This window comes from Lissotriton helveticus, chromosome 7 (assembly GCF_964261635.1).
Source record: "Lissotriton helveticus chromosome 7, aLisHel1.1, whole genome shotgun sequence".
Taxonomy (NCBI): Eukaryota; Metazoa; Chordata; class Amphibia; order Caudata; family Salamandridae; genus Lissotriton; species Lissotriton helveticus.
Genome location: NC_136068.1, coordinates 138,146,682 through 138,172,202, shown reverse-complemented (window position 1 = coordinate 138,172,202; position 25,521 = coordinate 138,146,682). Strand labels below are relative to the sequence as shown.

The window sequence follows — 25,521 nt, the reverse complement described above, 5'->3', positions numbered from 1 at the left end:
AAAAAAATAAATAAGAAGATGTCAGCAGTGGAAGGATAATACTCAGTCAATCAAAAGGGTGGGACAAACAAAAGAACAGGAAGGAAAGTCGTAAAATAAAGCGCTACGGAATGCAATAGATATGAAAGCCACACAATTATAAGCAAGGGCTGACTGAATGTAAACATCCGTGCAGTGCTAGCTGCAAAAGGCAGGTGAAGCTGTCTGTAGCGATAAAATAAACAGTCAAGAAATAAATTATGTTACTTCTTTCACTTCGTTCATATTTCATGTGTCAATTCCTTTCTTACTGCAACTCGCACTACCAACCAACCAACCCTTGCCACCTATTCACGATTAAAAAAGCAGACTATAGAATTGAGCTAGAGATGCTATACATATACTCTGCAAGATGTTTCGCTTCCACTTTCTATACCCAGCGGACCACACAGATCAAGCTTTTATAATGAGCCTTGTAAGGACTGTTGCAAACAACAAGTGCTTCCATAGCAAAAAATGTTTTAAGTAATAACTGAAAGATAACTCAAACCCGGCATTGTTTTGTGGCACGGGAAAAAAAGTACACAAATATGCGATGTACCCAGATCGTGATAACTCAAGGATTAAAACACTTTTAAAATGGTGACCGTAAACTCGCATAGCAATCATCTGCCTGGATTAAGTATTGTTAACTCCTTGGCTGTGTTCTGTTTTCAACAGCTGCTTATGCAGGAGTCCAGACAGGTCACTACCGGGGACTTCGCTTACTTCACACTTAAATAAAACTTCTCCCCGGCAAGATGACTCAGCAAATTGAGTATTGGCATCTGACATCTGGTATGATCTGCAGATCGCGAGTTCAGAACCTGACCAAGTCAACTTCACCTTTGTATCCTTTGGCTTTTAAAACATTTATATCACAATAATGCCTGCTGGTAACACCACTTACAACCGTGTCCCGGGGACCGTTATAAAAACAACGTGGTAAAGAACAGTAAAATAAACATACATCAACACAGTCGTCGGGATTAAAAAAACAAGGCATAACAAAGTGCATCGTGCCATAAATAAAATGTTAAAAGCACACCGATTACTCACAGCTGTCGCTTAGCCTGACTGCAGAATTAAACAAGCCGTGAGCGTGCACATCCCGAAACTGGAAGTTCGGGAGCGTCACGCCTGTCATGGGGCAGGACTTCCGTCTTCTGCAGGAAGCCCGCGCCCATGGAGAGGCTGGCTCAGAGGAGCAGTGGTGACGCGGGGCTCCCATGCCTGAGGGAGAGCCCCGCGGTGGCTGCAGAAGTCCGGAGTGGCGCCGATGCGGTGAGTGGGGCTTAGTTGTACTGGGGGTGTCGGTGGCGGCGGGGGTGTGTGTGTGTGTGTGCGCGTGCGTGTTTGTCTCTGTAGGAGTGCGCTCGTGTGTGTGTGTGTGCGTGTGTGTCATTCACTGATGGGGGTTGGGGCACTGCCAGAGTATATGCATCACAGTCCAGCTGTGTGCGCTGCCAGCAGCCACAACAGGGAAGTAGCCCAACTTTATGGAGTCTCAAGGTGGACCAGTAAGGTAAAACTTTAAAATGAGAATCTGAAGGCTTGTTCTGTCTGTTTGGAGGACGTGACCTATCAATACGCTGTACATACCTGGCATCACACCTTCAAAGGACCCCCGTTTAAAGAAGCATTCTTTAATTGGTGATACAGGCAGCGACACTGAGTCAGGGCCTAAGGTGCTAGTTGCCTATATGTTCAGGCACAGCCACCCGAACTTCATGCAGGGTCATGAAAGGCCTTAGGTCCGACATTCGAAAACAGTTGTTCCAGACACAAAATAGAGTTCTTGCCGCAGCACTTTCAAAGGATTATACAGCCTCCTATGCATGTGTCTGCATTACACCATACTGTTGTGCCACATTATATTAGCAGGCTGACTCCCAGTAGCTTGTGCGCACAGTTCCACTGAATAGGAATGGTTCTCGGTATTGGGTTAGACAAGGGGAGTGTCCCTATGTATGCCTGCCCCGGAAAATGACACAGAGACAGGTCTTGGAAGAAAATACACCAGTTGAGGAAGATACTTAGCCAAGTAATAACCGCACATATGAGGCAGCTGCAGTGATCCAGAGGTGGTGTGGCGGACCTAACCTCAGGTGGGAGCCTCCCCAGACAAATCATTTAATACAGTTGCCTATCTACGTCGAGTTATTTGTGAGTGAGCAGGAGGAACATCCCGAACAACAGATAAGTGAAAAGTGGCAACCCTGGCATCTTAATCATTAGAACCCAAACCCATAAGCAAAAGCAAAGATAAGGCCAGCAGGAGAAATTGTGGCACGTACAGGATATCAGTGGGTTGAGGTCGTCTTAACCACACCGCAAATCCTCTATTCAATGAGACACCCTAGGATTTCAGAGCCCTGGTAATCTAGCACATACGGTAGCCGGACAGACTGGCCATCTCAGTGGCACCGGTCATGGGTACTGCGTCACATTTGTACTTATTGATTTTATACCAAAAGACCTGGGAAAAGGAGTGGATCGCTGTCATCATATCAGGCATCAAAGAGTGCAAGTTAGTAAGGGTCAACAATATGGCATCATGAAGGATTTTACCTGCCCATCAGCTGTGTTTATTTCCTGAATGTACCGATATCTGCTGGGAACTGAATATCTGCTGAAAATGCTTCCAATGATAAAAGGAAGAGTTGGAGAGACAAAGGACACCCTTGATTGTGTAACGGTTTGGATAGAAATCCCACATAGCTGACCTGCACCACAGGTGTGTCATAAAACTACCCGACTTTCAATATAAAAGCAGTGCTGAGACCTTCTTTGCACAGGACCCCAGCTTTCATCCAATCTCTTGATGACTAGATCTCTGGCCTGGATAGAGTACAGAGCCGCGCTGCCTTCTGGGTAGGTCTGGCGATACAAATACCAGGTCCATACTTCCATGCACACACATATAAAGGGAGGACTGGAAAATGGGTCCACGCAAACGTATGCACGGCCAGCTCGGAGCCCTTTCGCACACAGCCGAGAACCAACCACGGAGAAACAGAAGTAACTCGGAAATGACACATACCATTTGCTAGGCTTTGGGGGCGAGGCGGATAAACTAATGTGGTTAAGTGCGCGTTACTTAAGTCACTACAAATTCACTGAAAGACTGAACCTTCAAATCACGCTTAAACGCGGGGCAGGTTTCTGCTGTGCCCCAGCCCCAGGATGAAAGGAGGTGTTGTATAACAGTGACAGCATTTTGCTTACACAGCGAGAAATGTGAAGGGAAGACTGAAAACACGAGCGATCAAACGCCCCCTGCAGCCGTAGCTGCCTCGGGTGCGGTTCTCGATTAAAGGCTGATCTGACGCTCAGAGTCGCGCTACGTCGTTCCAAGCCGGGCCCAGATTATCTGTTCCTGGCAGGGGACGGGTGGTATTTCAGCGGGTGGGTCCGGTTTCATCGCCCGCTGTTTGCTAGAAACACTCTGCCCTCACATGCCTGCCCCGTAGCCGGTGTTAAGACATCTCCATCAGTGAGTAAGTGAAGGCATTGGAAATCAATGTGCAGGACCTAGTGTTGAATACTTGAGCTTCGGCGGGTCAAGAGGTTTAGAACACAGCAATTGCTCTGCATTCCAGCGACGCACGCGCGCAGAACCCGAACAAAACCAATGTGCACTGGCCGTGCGCGCCTCCGTTCACGCTGCACCCCTAGTAATACTGCTGCATGGCTAAAGAAGAAACAGCAAAGATCCGCAAAAAGCGCCAAAGGAAACAAGCAAACAAATCCCCCCCGGCCCTCACTTACCACATGCCGTCTACCTCCAGCCACAGAAACGCTGGAGCACGCACACCGCAAGTCGGCCTGGAGCGTGTATCGGAAGAGACGCGGGAGGACAGGAGCGTGACGCCGTGAGCGTGCACGTTGGCGTTCCCGCGCGTCCACAGACCTGAGTCGGCTCGTGCCCCGGTCTGAATCGGCTCGTGCCCAGCTCTGTCTCCCTTGGGAGGAAGCACGGCGACAATAAGTCTCGTTGGCGGCAGCGCTTCGCGCTGCAACGCCAGCAAGACCTAAAAAGTCCATAGTCAATTTCACAAATATTATGGTTGGTGCTAAGGAGGAGGGAGAGCCACCAAATCTTCCTCAATTACAGACGTACGAAATCTTCTCCTCAACTTGCTCAAGATATCTCTAAGCACTCAAAATTAAGAAAAGTATCCCCTCCGGCAAAACAAGGAGCTGTTGCGATGTCATGGAATGATTTATATGACGGACTGTAACTCCGGAAAGAAAGCTTGATTTCTGAATAAAAGACACTGGATGCCTTAACACAGTGATACTTTTCTTGATTTTGAGTGCTTGGAGATATGTACATTGTTATTCTGTACCGCAAACTGAGCCAAAAGGCAGTAGAGTGTAGTACAGGGTCAAAGAAAAGCTAAAGCCAGCAAGTGACAGGAACGGTAGCTGGGTTGCGAGTGGTTTTATTATATATCTCTGCAGCTGATACAACATATTACACAGAACTGCAACATATAAACCAACACTATCAACCAGGACAACCCACCATTCAAGCTGCTGCCATATCACAAAGTACCAGAACACCTAACACCACTTCACACCAACCTCCTCCAAACCCCCCAACAACACATAAGGCCCGTACTCTTTACAAAACACACCTAACACCGTACACCATGCTACACTGCATACTATCTCGCCCAAAAGAATTTTTCTACTTGGTACACCCTAAAAAGGCCATATCCAACGAAACCATCAACCATGAACCAGCCTACCACAGAGGGACGAGGACGAGACCAGAAACCTGCATTCGTGGTGTTGCCTCAGACCAGAAGAAAGCATCACTGAACCAGTGAGGGATCATGGCAGAGAATACCTAGTGCCACACTGAGAGGAAAAATACATGCACCGAACATGAATACCAGACAGTGTCGCTGAGAGTACTATCAGGGAACCCAAAGACCAGAGGCGACTCCTCCACAAAGGCAGAGGTGCGTCACCCCACTGCTCTATGAGCAGCGCAAAAGAAAAATAAAATGATAATAATATAACGTTATCATTTTATTTTTGGTATAATGGAGCCAAGTTAGGGCGGGGCTGGGTTTGTGTCAGAGGGAGGAGTGGATGGTGCACCATAAATCCGCATGATGGTTTGGCCGGCCGTCTTAGACCAGCCAAACAGTCATGTGCACTTAGCATGTTCTCCACCTGGTTGTATTGCAAGGCCGGGTGGAGAACATGCACAGGCTCCCATTCCCTGTCTGAACACCGAACCAGGCCGCTCAGACCAATCAGGATGCTGCTGTGATGCTGATGACAGCAGCATCATGATAGGCTATGGGAGTCTAGGAGCCTGGGTGCTGGCGGGAGCCAGGTTAACAGCGAGGACCGAAGAGAGGCAGCAGCTGGCAACCGGCAAACCAGCAGGTAAGTCTTCTACTTTTTTCTTCCTTTTTTTTAACTCCCACTCCATCACTACCATTCCCTACCAGCCACCACTGCTAAAGACATCGATGTGCATACAACACCAAATGCAGAAAGGGCAATGACAAAACACTAACACGGACTGGTAACTGAACCAGTGCCCAATCCACTGCATATGGGCAACAAGGAGCAAATACAGAAAGACAGTGGGAACAAACATGCCAAATACATAGAATACCATTACCTATCATAACATAAGATAACGTTACATAGCATAGCATAACATAACATAACACAGCAAAGCCAAAAAAAGCATAACATAACAACCCCCATCAGCTATATGGAATTCACTCCCACCCGCCATTAGAAGGATACCGTCTCCAGCCCACTTCAAAAAGAAGACCAAATCTTTCCTAATGGACAAATTCCTCTCCTAAAGCTCATGCTACAAGCACCCCCTCAACCTGACTTTACCTTCATTGCACTATTCCTTGGCTGCCTTCCCCTATGTTACCCACCATGCACTTTGAACAATCCTTCTGGGTGTTGAGACTGCTTTTCTAGTTTATTGCATCGTTTTTGCTCCTATCCCTTATAGTAGCCTAATAATATGATTGTTTTGTTTTACCATATACTGTTTTGTTTTGTTCCCTTATCCCTGGACTCTCCTTCCCCCTTTGTTTTGTATCCCACCTGATACTACTGTTAAGCGCTCTGATACCCTCACTGGTCTGGTTCGCCTCTATAAAACACTAAATAAATAAATAAATAAAAAGCTAACGAGATGTCTATTGACAAATAAAGGATGTTAATTGTAAATGGAGCAACAGTAGCACACACTAGATTACAAGAAACAAATACTCCCAGGATCAGGCATAAAATTAAATTGGAGGTGTGACCAAATGTATGTGCCTTGAAACAGGGGTTCACAAAACATGTCCCTCCAAAAGCGTAGTTTAAATATTGGGCAATGCACTAAGTAAAATCCTTACACTGTAAAATAACATTACATAACATAACTTCAAATGTGTTCTGCGGCTGCCACAGGCATGACAAGGTTTTCTAGCTGAAGCACTGGCCTGGCAGTGTGAAAAGTGCTACAGCAGGTTTCTTAGGGCCCTGTGAAACTTTCATGGCAATGTGAAAATTGGCATGAGATTTTCTGGAATGTAGGTAGAAACTGGCATGCATATGAATGCCTTACGTGGTCATCGTAAAGTGTGCATGATAATGTGATGACTGATTTAGCAATGGGAAACTATTTAGGCAGTGAGAAAACTGACTGCAATGTTCTGGTGGCAGTGTAAAAACTGGCATGGTAACGTGCTTTCTTGATGCAATATGGAAAGAGTGTCATGGAAATATGAAAGTTGACAGGCTGACGCATCGAGAAGACCTTTGGTAGTTCTAAACAGTACTGGCATATCTGAACAGCACCAAGCTAATACATTCAGCAGAATATGATTAGCAGCAAATTTAGGCATTTAAACAACACGGATTTTGTAAGCATCACTCAGGAACACTTAAGCAATAGTTGTTTGCATATTATATATATATAATATTAACAGTGCTAGTGATATTTAATTGTTTCAGTGGTTGAATTAACTGGCACAGTAAACTACATCTCAGTCCTAACATGATATTTAAAGTTATAGCAGTGGCATACCGTTTCCAGAGAATAATCACAAATCGAGCTGGTGTGCACCTAGTCTTTCATCAAGCACACACTTCTCTGTTGGCTATATACATTGTTTGCTGCTGCTTTTATAAATAAATGTTATGTGTACTGAGGCAGACCGTAAATAATGAAGCATTTAATGATCTCCCCTTCAGAACAGTCTATATAGCCAAATGTATTTTGTCCAATATGCATTGAAATGTGACCTCTACAAGGCATCACTTGGCCTCATTATCCGCACTGCCCCCAAATCTCACCCTAACTCTACTTAAGGAATCACGGTTCATCATTTTACTCAGCAAAATACAGGGCTGGCATTTACACCCACATCGAAGTTCATCTGCCTCCGTTGTTGAATGCTTAAAGTACTGAAACAGGCTACACTATTCAGCCAAGAGAAATCAATAACAGTAAGAACTCAATTGACTTATCAAGACAGAGCAAAAAGTCTCCCTCACGACCTATATTATTCTCCAATGGAATTGATCCAAATACATTCAGTGGGCACCCAAACCAAATTATTAATCCACTATACAAAGTATTCCAACAATTCTAAAAATATATTATTTTATTTCATTTCTTTTGTCAGAGAAATTTTCATAGATATTCATATTTTTAAATACTTTTTTTTAACATTTTCAACATAGATAATACATTCATAAATAATCACCAATTGAGAAAAATATATACAATCAAATCAAATAGACCCAGGAAGAGAAAAATAATGCAGAATCACAACAGCCCATTCAGACCCAACTCTCGCACATCCAGACACACCTTCACATTCATAACATATCTGGAGAATACAATTACAGAGTAGCAATGTAATTGGAATGACCAAAGACAAGAACTGCAAAAAGCAGGATGTTCTCAGGGCAGTGGTCGACGCGTTTCCCTGGCTGCAAGATGATAGAGTGCCACCTTCATCAGGACCTGCCAGATATAAGGCCCTAAACAGGGCCACTCCACTCGGGAGGAAAAAGGCACACTAACAGAACAGTGGTAACGCCATCTATATTGGTTCAAATTGACGTCTCTAGATCTAATGTCTGAAAGTCCGCCAGATGCTGGCACTCACCGCTCTCAAAGCTCTCAAAACCTCGAGCGACTCAACACCATATATTGTTGCTAAGAGCTGCCTGTAGGTGTTCCAGAAACCTCTAATCACTATGGAAAGGAATGTATGCGCAGGACACCAATTATCATAAAGTACTCGGAAATAGAGTATACAATGACTACATGTCGTCCAAAAGGCCTCCTGCTCCAAGTATTGTCTGCTTCAAACTATAAAATGCTTCACATGTGGCTGAATGCTCACATCGGTAATGGCGCGTAACGTCCTCAAGGTAGCGTTGTGGGTGTTAAAAGCTCAGGCCCAAGAAGTAGTAAGGAGTACAAACAAGGGGCTCCGAATTGGAATTCGGAATTAAGCATAATAAGTATGAAATGTTAGCTGACCTATCTCAGCTGGAATCCTTGTTTAGAGAACAAGATGGTTCAGGACAAGTGGGCTCCAGTAAGGGGTGGGAGTGGGGGGGAATTGTTAGATCCAGCACGTGATATGAGGAAAAATAATTAGGTTTTCTCAATATTTAAAAAATACAAAAAGAGCAAGAACCCAGAACCTGTTATTCAGTCAGACATAAGAAAGAGAAAAGGAAACATTTGTAGGCTAAAAAAGAAAAGAGCTAGAATGCTTAAATTCCCTATTATGGTGCCACAAGAAGAGACCCCTGTCAGGCAATCATTAGTGGTAGAAGGTTCTACTGATGTTCTGGGCGGGGCAGCTCACTCATCAGTGATCCCTAATTCACAAGAAGGGGTGGGGTGACTATTGTCCCATGGTACGGATACTAACCGGCGCAGGACAGAATGGTACAAGTGCAGGGCAAGGTCGATCTCCCCCTAAATGTAGGAGCTGAGCCTTTTAGGTCCGAGTTCGAACAAACATGGGGCATAGGATCAGTAGTCTGCCCCTATGAGGAAGTAGAGTGGGTTCTGCAATTGGTGGATACTTTTGCAGATATGGAATGTTCTCTTAATAGGTCGTGTATTTGATCTCTCTATGAATCAATTCCATGACTGTCTAAAATTCTTCTAAGAAAAATTCTTTGGTAGTCCTTCCAAAGGCCAGTGATAAGGCTACATCATGGACATTTGCCTAGGATTAATAATATTCCTGGATTGTGGTGGATAAAGTCATGAACTCGTTGTACGAGCTTTGTAGGTCATGTTTTGACATTTATGACTTATTTATACATAGGTTATACCCCTCTGTAATGTCAGCGACCCAGGTGAAGGCTCATGAGGGAGGGTGTGGGAGCCGTAAGACACCAGCCCAATCATGTCCCCTCGTTGGGGGGGCAGGAGCCCCCGAGTGTGTTAAGTACGATAATATCCTTATTGTGAAATCGGAAAAGGGAAGGCAGATCTCTAATAGTGAAAAATTTACAAAACCACATGACAACAAAGAAGAATGGCTTATGGGGGCACTAAATGATAAAACAGCGTTTACCAGACCCCCCTAGATCCTAATGATACAATGGTTAATTTGTTGTCATGGAACATCGCATGCCTAAATAGAAATCTAGATTCTTTGCGGGCTGCTGAGGAGAGAAACGCTATCATTATCATTTTGCAGGCGACTTGGGAAGTGAATGAGGTCGCGATCAGTGATTACGTTTTTAGTACTAGTGCAATTAAGGGCAAGTTCGGCTGGGCTGCAGGAGGACTTGCTCTAATGACTGGTGTAAAATACGAGATGGAGGGGTGCATATTATTTCAGGATTATACACATTTTTGACAGTCTCAATTTGTGGATTATTATCAGAAAAGTAGGATGAAAGGGAGGCCGAAGTCTGTCCAGATTTAATATTAAACAAATGTTATTTTTCTCCGAATACAATGTTGGATAATCAGTTGAAGGAGCTGGCAGCTCTGATGGATATGGCACGAATAAATTCCCCCAAGGCCCCAATCATGCTGAAGGGAGATTTTATCACTAAGATTCCACTTAATTCAGCAAAGGACGAGTTCCAAAGGGAGAAAGAAAACACCCTGGGTATCCAGAGTCAGCATTTGGAGCATCACTGGGGTGATGGGAGAAGAGAAAACTGGGTCTGTTGCTCGACAGTCTGAATTTGACTACTGTAAATGGTAGACGTGTAGGGGACCAACCCGCTCAACATACCCTTGATAATTGAAGGGTGTCCACATTGATAGATTAGGTTATGATCTCCACATAAAGTTTTGGGAAAGTCAAGAATTTAGTAGTAGGTGGTTTACCAGGCAATGATCATAAACCCCTAATCCTTACACTGCATACAGATATACACTTAAGTGACCTGTGGCAAAATAACACAACAATTTACAATCTGAATGAGTGTAGACTGGTATGGACTGGTAATCTGAAATGTTATACCCAAAATAAAATGAAGTAAGTTTTGAAAGCACAATCTACCTTGCCCCCTCAGCTCATGGTACAGGAGTATGAGTTTTTAATTGCCTCCATAAGCAAAATGGCTTCAGAAGGTTTAAACTGTGATTGAGCCAGGAAGAATCCATTGGGCTGGGCTAAAAAACATGCCATGGCGACACTAAATAAGAACATAAGGGAGGCTTATAAACAAGGTTGGGCGAATAAGGATTACCAAATTAAATGCTATAGGAAGGTGCTTAGAAGAATAGCCTGGGAAGATAAGGCGAATACATGGACTAAAGCAACTGCCTCCCTATGATCGGGAAATACTATGGGCTTTTGGAATATAGTGAATAGAGTGTTGGGGGGACCAAAAGTACTCTACCAGCCCCAGTCCTAGTCCCAGAAGAAACATGGGTGAGTTCTCTATCGGAGCTGTACAAACTTAAAAAGGTAGATAAGGGAGGGGTGGTGAGGAGGCAGGTATGTGCCTCAGAACAGGGGGCGGTGGATAGTCACTTGATTACGTCAGTAGGGGGTATAGAAACCATTGTAAAAGATCTAAAAAGCTCTAAGGCCCAGTGCCCTGATGGCCTCTCCTCTGATGTAATTAAAGTTAACCCAAATTTGTGGGCCCAATTCCTAGTACCGGCATTTGTAGCATTACTAAGCCGCCAGGAGACACAAAGAACATGGAAAGGCAGTATTAGAACATCTCCTAGGGCTGCTAGAAGATTGGCTAATTTGCCCTGAGTTTCATTTTAAAAAAATATATATATTTATTGATTTTTTAGATATACGCACAGCACAATTCAAAGAAAGCAAGAATAAAAAAAAACAGCTACAGCATAGAATCAAAGTAATCACAACACAATACAATATTACAGTGCCTAACAAAAGTACAACAATATGCTTACACAAAATCGAACCCAAATACATAAACAACTAATAATAATATAGCCCCATCTGCTACTTTAAAAGATCAGTCACTAACCATTGCCCTGAGTTTCAAATGGGTTTTCGCAAAGTCTATTTAACAACGGATGCCTGCATTATATTAAATCTAAAAAATTAACTGGGAGTGTTAACTTGTTTCAAAAACCATTTGAACATTTAATCATCACGTAACATTCAATGGGATTTCTACATTCAAAAATGAATAGATTTCTACATTCAAAAATGAATATTGATATTGGTGTAGAATCACAAAAACAATCAAATTCTTGTCTTTCGTGATGTGCCGCAGCCGACGCGTTTCGTCCTACAGACAGGACGTCATCAGGGCTTGCACACACTAAGTCAGCGACGTTTCTCCAATCGATTAATCTCTTTATTTCCTTTAATCGAGAGTTCTTTAAAAACTGATATGCCCAAGAGATATAATGCCCCAATCAATATGATGATGGACCATCAAAAATTGCCGTCTTCTAGTAATCAATGTTATCCATATTCCTCATGTTTAATTCAGTCGTTCAATAGGTGGCCTCACGCTCCTCTCACCGACCCGGGTGCGATAAATCCCAGCTGGTGAGTGTAAATTTATACTATCAGGTAATCACCCCTAATAGTGCACCCTAGTATACCCTACGTCGTCCTTAAGCCTTGTTGTACAATTATTATATTAAATCTGTTGGTAGAAAAATATGCCTTTAAAAAGAAGCAACCTATATATGTGTCATATGTTGATATATCAACATTTGACACTATAACTAGGCCCTTACTTTGGGAGAATGTGAGGAAATGAGAGTGCCCGCCAGGCTTATTAAAATTGATTATTCAATTACATGAAGACTAATGGACTAGGGTCAAATTTGGGGGTAAAGGAGCATTGACCAGAAAAATGTATACCCTAATGAATTGAAGCAGGGGTTAATTATGGCGCCATTTCTGATCTCCATATATATTTTGGATGCAATATTAGGATTACATTTAGTTCAAGCATTTCCGCAAAAACTAGGCAACGAGGCCATTCCAGTAATGTTTTATGCCGATGATATCGTTTTGCTGGACCTTACCCTGGTTTGCCTGCAGAGGAAATTTGATGCTTTTGCTGAGTATTGTAAGTCTAACTATTTGAAAATAAATACATCTAAGACTAAAGAAATGGTCTTCTCGAAAGGGAGGGTACAGAAGAAAAGGTTGAAGTGGTGGCTAAAATGGCGTCCCAGTAGAAGAGGAAAAGGAATATCACTATCTTGGCTTTCGCTTTAGATATAACCTCAACTGTACGCCTCATATTGACATCCAGGAGGGGCAGGTTAAGGAAGTTGTAGGTACTTTATATAGAATAGACTCAGTATTCGGCCATACATCCATTGAAGTGCTTAGAGAGACATACAATGCTAAAATTGTTAGTCTGTTGCAGTATGGGAGAGAGGTGCAGCCCCAAATGGGCTGCTAATATGCTCAATATTAAGGTATCCCTGGATGTTGCAGTAGGTGTTGTACTTTAAGGCTTGCTTGTTGTACAGCAGAAACAAACATTAAAGCATTTAGTAAAAGAGGGTTCCAGGAGGAGGGACATAGAAGATGTGTATAAGAGAGATAACTTGTATCATATAAAGTAATCAAGATATGTGGGGGCATATCCAGACTCACCTGAGGGATATAAAAAGTGCTTATATAAGGAGGTAGACTTTGAAGGTTAGGCTGGGACAGGTTCCAGCCTTTATACGATGGACGCTTATTAGACACACAGGGTCAGATATAGTTACGTGACCCTTTTGTCAAAGTGTACCATTAACCTTTCTGCACTTACTCGTAGCCTGCTTATGTTGTTGCCGGCTTTTAGAATGGCACAGGTCCACCGTACAAATTATTTAAAGATATTAATTCCAAGATGTGATAATATATCATTGTGCTATGAGGTAGAAACATCCCAGTCCATTGTTTACGAACGGTTAATTGAGCAGAGTGGTCTGCCAAATTAGTGATATGGAAGGGGCTCACTGAGTTTTAATTGCTCTTTTGCACAAATACAAATATTGAATGTCACTCTGTCACAGTTTTAACCTTAATTAAAGAGAAGTTATTTTGTATTAAGGCAATAATTACCTTGCCTAATAGCACTCTGTATAATTATAACCGTATTTTGCACTACCATTGCTCTACTGTGCACAAAGAAATTGCCTTTTGCACAATGAAAATTGTTTACCCTGTCTGTACAATCCCGATGCCCATCTTCCCAATCGCGTACGATATAAAAATAATTTTATAATTATAATTGTATTTTGTATAACCGTCTCTTTATTTTGCACAAACGAAAATTTCACAATGTTAATTGTTTACGTAATGTCTATCTTGCCAACTTGTGTACAGCATAAAAATAACTGTATTTTGCAATACTACCACTCTATTTTGCACACAAATGCACACGTTTACCTTGTTTAGAAATATGATGAATGCAATATCTTTGTGAAAATGGGTCTAAGATAGAGTGTTCCAGTTTGGACGGGAGGCAGGAGAGATTTTAGTGTTTTAAATATTGATCAGATAGCAGGTAAAAAATTGTACTTGTTGATTTTAAATATCTTTTATGGGGGTGGGTAGAGTGCGCTAGTGATAGATTTTTTGGCAGAAATGTAAACGTTTTAAAATGACCGGAGCTTCTTCTTAAGTGGTATGTTTATTTTGTTTATTTTGTGTTATGTGTATATACGAACTGTTTGTAGTGTCCTGTTTGGCATGATATCAAACTGTTAATAAAAATCAAATCAACCAAAAGACAGCACTAAAGAATTCAGACAATCACACGGAGAGGACTGCAGTTCACTTTTACACTCAGAAATAGATCTAATCAGGGGGCGTGGCTTGGACGGAAATGAGAAATAGATCTAATCACACCCTGAGTACCACAGTTTACCTCCACATTCAGGGCTTGAGGCACTCAAACAGGAGGAGTACCACACTCCACCTTCTAACTCGCCTCGATCCAATGTAACCCTGAGGACTACAGTCCACTCACTCAAAACTTGATGCAGTTGTGCACTTGGGAAGAGATTCGAATCATACATGGAGGACTTGAATCTACTACTACACAATGTTCTAGAAAGTGTCTAAGTTCTCAATGTGTAAAGATATCACTGCATGCTGTTGGTATGCCAGAAGGTACTGTGACGTGCAATCATTTATTGATGTATCTATAAAGTTTTATATAGTGCGAACTTGACCCTAGAGCGTATCAGAGCGCTTTATATATGTTTATGCAAAGAAGAAACAGGTAGACCAACCGACAAACATATATGCTTATAGTTCAAGGTATACATCAATAGAAGGCCAGTAGATTAAAAAGCAAGAACACAGTGGGATGAACATGCCATTACCTCAGTAAGGTGTTTTGAGGCTCAGGTTCAGGTAGGGGAGGACTTCCAAGTGCGGGAGCGTCTACATTTCCTCTTTCATCTTTCTCAGCCCCCTGTTCTTGATTCTTGGGACAGAGGCTGCTCTGGTCCCTGCTTGACTCGTGGGACGCATGTCCATTTTTTGCCAATGGGGCCACATCTGGTCCTTGTGGCTCTGAGGGAGGCAGCTTCGAGGAGGTCTCTGTCACTGTATCAGCCACTTCCTTTGTGGCTGTGTTTGTTCTTTTCTCTGACTCATCTCCACCATTTTGTGTTTCTGCCCCCACTGGTGCTGCAGTGTCTTGTTGCCTGCTCTCTGTGGCTTCAGCCTTCAACGGTTCACCCGTCTTAGGAGCGGCCATGTCACTGCTTCCACAATCAGTATCCTTTGCTGTGGTGCTGGGAACACTCTCGGGTTCTCCCTGGTCAGCGGTGCTAGAGGGAGGCTTGTCTTTTCCCACTTCACCACTCAGGCGATCCGCACCTGCAACTGCATCCAATCCTTGTTTGTCCTGTGTTTCACCTACAAAAGAGAGGGCAAGACCATCACATGATGCCACAACAAGGGGAGTATAACATGTGGTACTCAACATTACCACTGGCACATATCAACACAACTAAGTCCTGACTACAGAAGGTGCTCTGATGGCCCTGCCCTACCATTCCACACTTTCTGCCCATCAATGAACAATGAAGTACCAATTTTGCACAAAACAAAATGGGTTTGTCACATCGACGCTTCATATTTTGTAGATTTTGTCACCCTCTTTCATATATATGTATTTTTAATCATTTGTAGGGGCTGATTGTATCATTCACACCATGTAAAACATTAGAAAATAATGTCTGTTAATCTGTTAATTGGTAGAAGAAAAAAAGTTTTAATTTGGATAGCAGAAGATACTTATTAAACTTGTTTTCTTCTACTACCAATTTTACTATCACTTCTCACTCTTATGCACTGTGCCCATCACTCACATATACAGAATATCTCTTCAGATCTGTAGTTTCTTACTTACTTCTCTATATTGAAAACATCTGTGAGCTCCCCTCTCTCAGTGAGAAGGTTATAGCCCCTGGTTACACTAATGAGTAACGAGGAAGGAGAATCCAGATGATGAAGCATGTGACTTCGGTGAGTGATGGGTATCCGTCCTTTCTAAAGGATTTTCCTTTCTAAAAAATGAATTTTTTTTGCCCCCTTTAAGGTAGTGTCCTCTGACTATAGGAATACAGCACACAAAGTTTTCTGCATACGAAAAGGTCTGTTTCAGACCTCTTAGACCCATGGGTAGTTCATTTGTTTTATAAGTATCCTTAGGGGAGTACATCCATGCAAGGTCTTTAAACATTCCTTTAGACCCTCTGAATATTGTTTGGTTGATTTTGTGATTGGAAGGTTACCAGGACTTGAATTCTTGGTCTAGGAATTTTTAGTTCTGGTGAAACAGCTTTACTCCTGTTTTTGGAGCCCTGGTGAAAATGGTTGACCATTAAGTCCTGGTCTCTAAATAAATGAGAGATGTTGAGTGTAGTCAGAACCTGAACTCAAATTTTCGAAAGAGTTATCCTGCATGTCAGGCATTTGTGACCACACTGGGTATTTAAGGCCTAATTATGAGACCGCCGAATCTGTGAGTGTCCCTGGACTACCAGACTGGCGGTCCATCCAATGTATTAGAACCACAGAGATGGGACTGTGGGAATCCCTGATCCCGCGGCAGTGGTGCAGCGTTGTGAGGCTGTAGGGCCCCCTGTTGTCTCTGTGTAGGGGGGCGCATGCAGGGGGACACATGGTGTGCCCCCTATCTGTATGCAACCCCCCCCATTTCTGCACAGAACGAAATGCACAATATTATGCATTTCAGTCCGTGAAGGAAAGGGCTGCAGTGCTCCCACAGCGGTGCCTTTCTAAGGCTCTACTATGAGCCTCAGAAAGGCACCGCCACCAGAGGACCACCCGACCTGTATTCAAGTCTGAACGGTGGGCTGGCTCACTATTGGTTTGGAAGTGCTACAGCGGGGCGCTGGCGTGGAAGACCGCTGAAACACCGCCAAACTCGTAATCAGGTCCTTGGTACTTTGTTCTGGCTTTAACTCTAATCCACACTTGCGGTAATCAGCATAAACTATTTAAGTGGTACAAGGAAACCCCAGCACCTGTGGTCCGCCTTATCGATGCGACTACCAGATCAGCAAGTACGGAAGTAGAATAGATTCTGATACTTTGTTGGGTCACATTCTGGCTTGAACATCATCTGATATGTTGTTTTCTTATATCCGGTATCATCGGAATAATTGCTGTTCTGACGAACTGATCAGCAGAGTAGAATGGCTGTGATCGCAGCCTGAAGGCGAGTCCCCACCATCCATGGTACCCTCCTCAACAAAAGCCAGCACATGAGTCTCTAATTGTGAGTAAAGACCTGAGCATAAGTGATCCGGGGATCGTGGGGGATAACTAACGAATACAGTAAACCAACAAAATGTCTAGACTTTATTGTATATGATGATAATCACCTATCCTGAAATTTGCCATAAACATGGGGCACAGCATGCAGAGTTTGGTGCTTACAGCTCCACCTAGTGAATTTCGGGGCTTACTGCATCAACATCTGAATGTTTCGGTGAATATCGGGCATTTGTCCCCTATTACATGTCAGTATATTTCACTTGCCGCAATTTAAAGAGGAGAGCGGAATTTAGTGCCTTGGTAATTACAAGGTGTGAAGGCCATCTAGCCCATTAAACCGACAACCCCTGCGCTAATAGGTGTTCGCACAAGGACTGCAATTTACTGGGCTACCCAGAATGAGGCCTTAAGAGGGTAAATTTCAAATGCTGTTCGAACTCCAGTTTACGGAGGGATCAGAATTATAATGGGGGTTCAATAAATGATCACGCCCTTCTGGTTCACCTGACAAATTTCACCAGGTAAACCCTGGAGAAATGTACCTTTGGAAAATGCCTATTAAAAAGGAGAAACATGCAAATTTTGTTTGGTAAATGCTAACTGCATGTAATACTTCATTTTTACCCAGATACATTGTGTAGGTGTTTTTTATGCACCCAGTAAATATCCCACCACGGAGTATCCCTATTTATCAGGAGTTGCGAATACCACCTGTTTTCCGTACCACTCCTAATTAGAGTGCTTTAGTTAAGCAGGGACCATGCCAATGGATGCTTCACACACTCGTGCAGCATATATATTTAGTGCAGAAGTTCACAACTTGTGCAGAATGTATGTTTATTACAGATGTTCACACCTTGTGCAGTGTTTATTACAGATATTCACAACTTGTGCAGTATGCATATTTATTACAGTGAACTCGTGCAATACATTTATTACACATGTTCACAAATCGTGCAGTATGTATGTTTGTTGTAGATGTTCACAACTCATGCAGTACATGTTTATTGCAGATGTTCACAACTTGTGCAATGCTATTACAGAAGTTCACAGTTCGTGCAGTATGTATGTGTATTACAGATGTTCACAGGTCATGCAGTATGTATATTACAGCTATTCACACCGTGTGCAGTGTTTATTACAGAAGGTCACAACTCGTGCAGTAAGTTTATTACAAAAGTTCACAACTTGTGCAGTAAATTTATTACAGAAGTTCACAACTCGTGCAGTATATGTTTATTACCGATGGTCACAACTCGTACAGTATGTATGTTTATTACAAATGTTCACACCTTGTGCACTGTTTATTACAGATGTTCACAACTCGTGCAGTACATTTATTACAGATGTTCACAACTCGTGCAGTATGTTTATCACTGAAGGCCTGTTTCTTCAGTAGGTTAGAGGATAGAGTCATTAGAACTAGTTGCTTTATTGTCCTTCAAAATCACACTGAACGTCTATAAAAGCGGCTGAAGTCTATCGATCACCATTAATCCTCATACTAAATCCGAAAGGGCGTGGGCGGGGTGTCTATCGCTGACTCACTCATATAAAATCCCCTTAAATATTATCGAAAATGATCATGCCAAAGTCTTTCAAAGATCATCTGATCTCATGATTGGCATTTATAGGCCACCATGCTTTCCTGAACCGTTCTTTGTCAGTGGAATCCCTCCAATAGTGCTCTACAGCTCTCAGCTGTTTCTCCATGTCAAGCAGGTCCTGGGTGAACCTTTTCTGGGGCAGCCTCCTGCCCCCGAGTGTTATCTTTCCCTTGAAGTGGGCCAGCTCATCTGCTGCCCATGTCACTCTTCTGGTGTAAGATTTCAGTATGCACTACATCTGAGACTCTGGTTGCAACTTGCAGTGTTTTTATTAAGGTGTCAGCAAATTCACTGGGATTAAGGGTGGGGTTTAGTAACTAATCTAGGCGATAATGTAAGAAGTGGCAGCCGAAGTGTGGCAGGTGGGGTGGATGAGTTCCTGCACAGATTTGGTAAGACTCACACTTTATAATCTTCATTCACTTCAATCGATCCTGCGGTCTGCATTCATTAAGGTCTCTTGTTCACCCTATGTCACTCTGTACCTTGCACAACTAAAATGGCTCCCTATTCCTATCAGATTTAGTTTACTTGCTTCAGGGCTTTTTTCTAAGGTCTTTAATATCCTTGCACCACTTTATGTTTCTAAACTCATCTCACTATATCAACCGACATGTACTCTCGGATTGCCGTCTCGTCTGCTGTTTGCGCACCTCCTGCCATCAAGTCTCTCCAGAGAGTCATTCCTACCCTCTGTTGGCCTAAAAACTATGGAATGTCCTATTTAACAAGGTTCTGCAGATGCGTGATATACCAAGGTCTTGTTCGGAAGCTATAATATGCCTAATTCTAAAACCTGCTTAAAAATGTGTTACTATGTGAACACTGTTGACATATTTGCTGATAAATGTCGACTATAAACTGTTTTTAGTTTATGATAAAGGTAGATATCTGAAAGACTTAACACAGAAAATGATTGGCACTATATATATATCATCACTATGAGTAAGCCACATTTTGCCATTCGTATGAATGATTCAGTGGAAGCATTTGATCGAATCAACTAGGTGTATTTGTGGAAAGTCCTTTACCTGGTGGGGTCGGGGTTGGAAAGCTTAAAAGCTGTCTCAGATTGTTAGGCCAAACTAAATGCAAGAGTGCTTGTTAATTGTGATCTCAGTCGAAAAACACAGACATCAAGTAAGGAACTAGGCAAGAATGCACACTCTGCCCTCTTCCTTTTATAATATATATAGTTTATCCTTTGGACAAGGAATTAAGAGAGAATAGGAAATATGGCTGTTTACAAGAAAATCGAGACAAAAATGGCACTGTATGTTAACAAATGGCCATCTTTCCCGCTCACCCGGAAAATAGTGTACTAAAAACTGAAGAAATTATTAAAAATCAGTAAGGAAAAATAAGAGAGCCTGGTTTGGAATAGTCATTACTGTTCAGCAGGATGGCTAGTCTTTAATTGAACCGTACCATTACCATTTCCAAGCAGGGCCAAGTGACATTTGATGGAATGCTATTAGATCTTGTCAGGCCCTGCTGGCCAGAAGTAAACCGGTGAAGACTATCCAAGCCCCATGCCTCAAGGCTCCATGTGTGGTTTACACTCAAGCCCCTCTCTCCCCTGCTCCAATCCATCTTTGGGATGAAAGGCGGCACAGATCTCCCCCTCAGCAGCTGAGCCCACACCTGTACTGCATCTGTGCTTCACCATCACCTCGAGGCTCCAGCCTTATTTATATTTCCCACGCCACCCCACCCATGCTACTCCTCACACAGAGGTTACTCCACTGCCTGCACTGGAAAAGCCAGAGCAACTGATTAAATACATCACAAATTCGGTTTTCATTCTATATTTTACTAGTCAAGCTGATATAGTAGTGACTTGCCTGGTTCACTACAGATCCCCTGGCTGCACTGAACACGTAAGGGGTGGAGAGGCGCTGGGGGGTGTCCAGCGTCGCCCATTACTCTATGCTTTGCACAAAAAAAAGGAGTATCTTAGGACAAAGAGAGTGGGTGGGAAAGGATGTTTGTCTGTAGAGTGTGGAGGGCGGGAGGGTGATTGAGAGGAAAGGGCAATACACTAACCTAGCTTTCCGGGGATCTCTGTGCCATGTTGTGCGTCTCCTGTTTCTCTCAGACCCACCCTGGCCTCTCCTTCGCTCATACCACTTGAGTTTGGTTTTCTCTCAAAACTCACCATCAATGAGTCGAGCCTAGTGGTGACTGAGTGTGTAGTGTGTGTTACAAGTAGCTAACATAACTGTAACTCTATCACATCTCAGAAAGCATGAGCATCCATCCGAGAGAGCTTAAACAACACCCTACAGTGAATAAATGCTGTCTCCTACCACTTAAATCCAGCCTCAGAGAGTGGTTGAACCAGGCCCGGACTGGCCGATGCAGGCACCGGGCAATCCCCCGGTCGGCCGCATGGGTGGGGGCCGGTTTTGGGCCCCAGGGGGTCGTTTTTGTTACAGGTCCGTTTTTTGCAGCATAGCTGCAAAAACGGCCCTGTAACAAAATCGGCCGAAAACCGGCCCTGGCAAAGAGTGCGGTCACACCCCCAGGGTAGAGGGGGGGGCCGGCTGAGCACTTTGCCAGGGCCGATTTTGGGTCCCAGTCCGGCGGTTGAACCACACCTCAGGATAATATAGTGCTATCCCCTAGCACTTTAAATCCCATCACACTGAGCTTAACCCCATTACAGATTCTTTAAACCCCCATCATGGAGAGCTCACACTAAGTTCTATGGTGCATACAAGCTATACCAGAACAGCTGAAACAAATTCCACGGCGTGTAAACCAAGACACATTATGTAAATGGAAGCAGACAACACTCAAATGCATCACAATGTGTTTAAGCCCCGTCTTGGAGGCTTTAAAAATTATCTAAGAGTGCTCAAGTCCATCTCAGAATGCTTAAATGCCATCCCAGGGTGCATAGACCATATTATGGGTTTCACATGGCAGCTGGAAGCAATAAAATGCACCACGCTGTGCTTAAAACTTCACACTAAAGAGCACAACTACCATCTTAGAGTGCTTACATTCACCATAGAATGCTTCAACCTCATCCATGCGAGATTAAGTTATATTCTATGGTGTGTAAATGCTGTCTTGAGACACGTAAACCCCATTCCAGAGCCATTAAACCCCCATTGATGAGAGCCATAGCCACATCTCAGGGTACTTAAGCTCCACCCAGAGTGCTAAAGCCCCATCCAAGAGAGCTTAAAGCACATCGCAGGATAATTAGACACAATACCTTGCTAGGCCATATAATTTAAACATCAATGCATTGTGCTTAAACCTTATTCCTAAGAAAGATCTACACCATGTCATGTTTAAATCACAATAGACAAGACTCAACCTCACCACAAAGCACTTAAAAGACAATCCGAATAACTATACTCTCATCAAAGGGAACGTATGCCACATCTTAGTAGGGCTTAAATGCTATCGGTCAGTGCTTAAATGCATGCATAAATCCCAAACTCCAAGATAGTGTAACACACATCAGGGCGTCTAAATGTAATCTCACAGCACATAAACCCAAGCTCAGATTTGTTAAACCCCATCCTGGAGAGGTTACTCTACATCTCAGAGAGCCTGAATTCAGTCAGAGGAGTATCGCAAAATGATGGATCAGCAAGCATAATTAGGTACATTTCATTTAGGCTGGTCGTCTTAAAGACATATACATGCTTGTGGCGAGATGGAGGCACCCTAAAGCGTGGGAACCGACCTGCACCACAGTAGCTCATGTTGTGCCCCTGTTTAAACTGCATCCTAAAGCAATTATCCAAAGAAAATGCTTAAATCCCATTCCTCAATGTTTAAGTCCCTCTCAAAGCCCTTTACTCAACCTGAGTACTGACTACAGAGTATATACTCCTAATCCAGATGAATCAAATTGAATGCCACAGCATCTAAGACCCATGTCCTGCTGCAAAAGCCCACTTTGCAGTGCTTAAACCACATGCAATAGCGTTGAACCCTTAAACGTAGTGCACTCCACTCCTATAGCGCTCTGAATAGTGAAAGTCAACACACAGTGCTTTACCAAACCCCCTAATAAGTACATAAATAAACTGGATAATTATCTCCAGTTTCACACTTTTGCTGTGGTACCTACCACCCTATTGCTCTGTTGTTCAATTCCTGTCTGCCTTTGTTCCTCATAAATTGCACCCCCTTCCTCTCTCTTTGTCTCTTTTCGTTTGTGCGAGTCACTTTCGATCCATCTCTCCCAATACCCAAAGAACCAGAAGTCAAATCCATTAAATGTAATCCCTGCAGAAGCTTTGTATTCTGGCAGTGCTGGATTAAACCCTGTGGAGGACCCTAGGCAGTCAAAATTTCGGGGTACCCCTTGCAAATTATCTCCTAATACGTTTTTCATTTTACCAATCAACAATCCTAATAAACCAATTTTATTACACCAAACTAAACATTAAAAATGTTATTTAATGAAATAAATTGGAAACAATTTAAGAAAGCTTGATTGTAATTTTCTTTCACGATCAAATCAAAGTGTGGCTCACTGGTTAGAGGCGGCAGACCCGTAAGCAGAGAACGGCCCGGGACCAGGGTTCGATTCCCGACGCGGCAGGGTCGTGGACCAGGGTCAGCGGACTCGATAATTCTCGCCTCGGTGCCTACTCTAGTCAGAAACCACACTCGGCAACTCTGGGCATCAGCTTGCCTCATCTTCACAACGGCCCCCCCAGACCGCCGGGGATGCTTGGTCGCACCTTAGAGATACCCATCAGGGACCATCTCTCAGGGTGAGCCAGGATGGGTTCCCCAGCGGTCGAAGCATGGAGATACTCCTCCGGGAGTCGATTCCTAGCGCTATATAAACCCACATTTTAATTAAATTAATTATCATTTTGATCCGTTGTCGCAGGGCCCCTAAAAGGAGTGGGGCCCATCTGCCGGTGTCTACTTTGCATATTTGGAAATTCTGAACTGAATCCTGGCAGATGCACAGGCACCAAAGTGTGGGGAATCAAAGGTAAAAAGGCAGGGGGTTCAGGCTGGGAGTGTGTGTGGGAGCAGATGGCCCTTTCCCTGATCTGCAAACTTCCCATATTTTTACTGCCCTCAACTCACTGGCACACCTGTCCCATGGGCCTTTTAACTCCCGGCCTTTAGACTTCGCACCCTGCTGCTGCCATTTGAACATGGTTGGGCAAACTCCGTTCCAACCTGACTTGAGACTTCTGGCTACTGCTGGGCAATGCTGTAAATGGACTGTAACCTCACTGAAGTGTCACCTAACTGGGACAAGGCACTACAGCCATGTAGTCACTTCTGACGTTTCCTGAAATAAAGTGTTATTACGGTTGAGTTCTGACATCAGAGTGTCTGCTGCCAGGGTGAAAGGCAGGTCACTGAGCATTATTAAAGCCACAGTTTAAAGAAGGAAAAGGGGAATTGGCTTTTCCTTCTTCAGATATAGTTCTCTAAAAAGAAAAAGTAAACAACAGAAAGCAGAACTTTATGGCAAGAAGTTAATATTTTTCCTAAGGTATAGGTCATGTAAGAAAGGATAGAATCTCTGCATGTTTCTACACGATATGAACCACTGCATTTTTACTCTGACATATTAAACTGGTTCTAATATCTTTTGGCAAAAATTAGTAACTGCTTTTGGTGTGTTTAATTTCACAGTACGGATTCTGATTTTACTGCTGTGTGCTGAACATGAAAGAGCAATGCACAATGGATTTGAGGTCTTTATTGGAAAGGTGATGGTTATAAGGATTAAAATAACCTCTCTCTTCCTTTAAAAGGATATTGCAAGTCACCTCAGAGTTACGTGACGTTATAAAAGAACTTGTAAAGGAACATGGGGTGCCTTACTCTGAATTATCACTGAGCATAGGCCATAGAAAAGGAATTAAATTCTCTGCCACAAAATCCAAATGGAGAAATACATGTATTTATTCCATCATATAACGCACACAGAAATAAAAGTGTGGAGCAACAACCGAACGTAAAAACTTTCAAAGCTCAGCAATTTGCTATTGACTGTAACTTAGAATAATTGACCGGTTTTGTCATATGTTAAACATTGCTTCAGAGTTTTCCTACATCGCACTGTCAATAGATTATTTACTAAATGCGGTATAAACAGAGCCCCTGTACCAAGGTAACCCCATACTCCCCTCAAGGCTGCTGTGTAGTACCTGAGCTCTGCTCCCCTATTTCGTTTACTGTCCCTGCTCTCCTTGCCTGTCGCCGCTCGTGCTTGCTCTACCTGCTCAGCCTACTGTACTGTTGCCTGTGGTGCACACCAGCGCGCGCTATCTACAGTACGCAGACAGTTACCCTCTGACCCCACGCTGCTTTACCTGCGTTACTGTACGCAGGCAACGCGCGGCCGCCAGTTGACGTACCTGCTGTCCCGTCACGCGCTTCGACCCCGGGCCTCTCTTCTCCGGGTCCTGCCGCTCTGTCGTCTTCTGACATACTCTGAGGTGAGACACAAAGCCACAGTTTTAAGTGGGCAGCAGCAATCTGTCCGCACAGGGCCAGCTGTCCAGAGGAAACACACACGTATGCCTGGAATAACAGGTCAGGGCTGCCCGGGGACCCCAGGACAGCAGCTGCTCACGAGACAGAGACTGATGGGGTTCTCCTGAGGAGATACACAGGGCTGAGTGATACAGGAA

General features: G+C 43.4%; 1 protein-coding gene across 2 annotated transcripts in view; it reads right to left on the bottom strand.

The window, feature by feature from the left end:
* Positions 1-25,521, bottom strand: part of MYLK2 (myosin light chain kinase 2) — a 158,764-nt gene that overhangs the window by 104,237 nt on the left and 29,006 nt on the right. For both annotated transcript variants that reach the window (XM_078651759.1, XM_078651758.1), the window contains exons 2-3: positions 25,246-25,321; positions 14,843-15,383 (exon numbers count right to left, since the gene is read on the bottom strand). In XM_078651759.1, coding sequence (XP_078507885.1) covers positions 14,843-15,383; positions 25,246-25,318 — 614 coding nt within the window. In that variant the 5' untranslated portion in view covers positions 25,319-25,321. The remainder of the gene's footprint in view (positions 1-14,842; positions 15,384-25,245; positions 25,322-25,521) is intronic.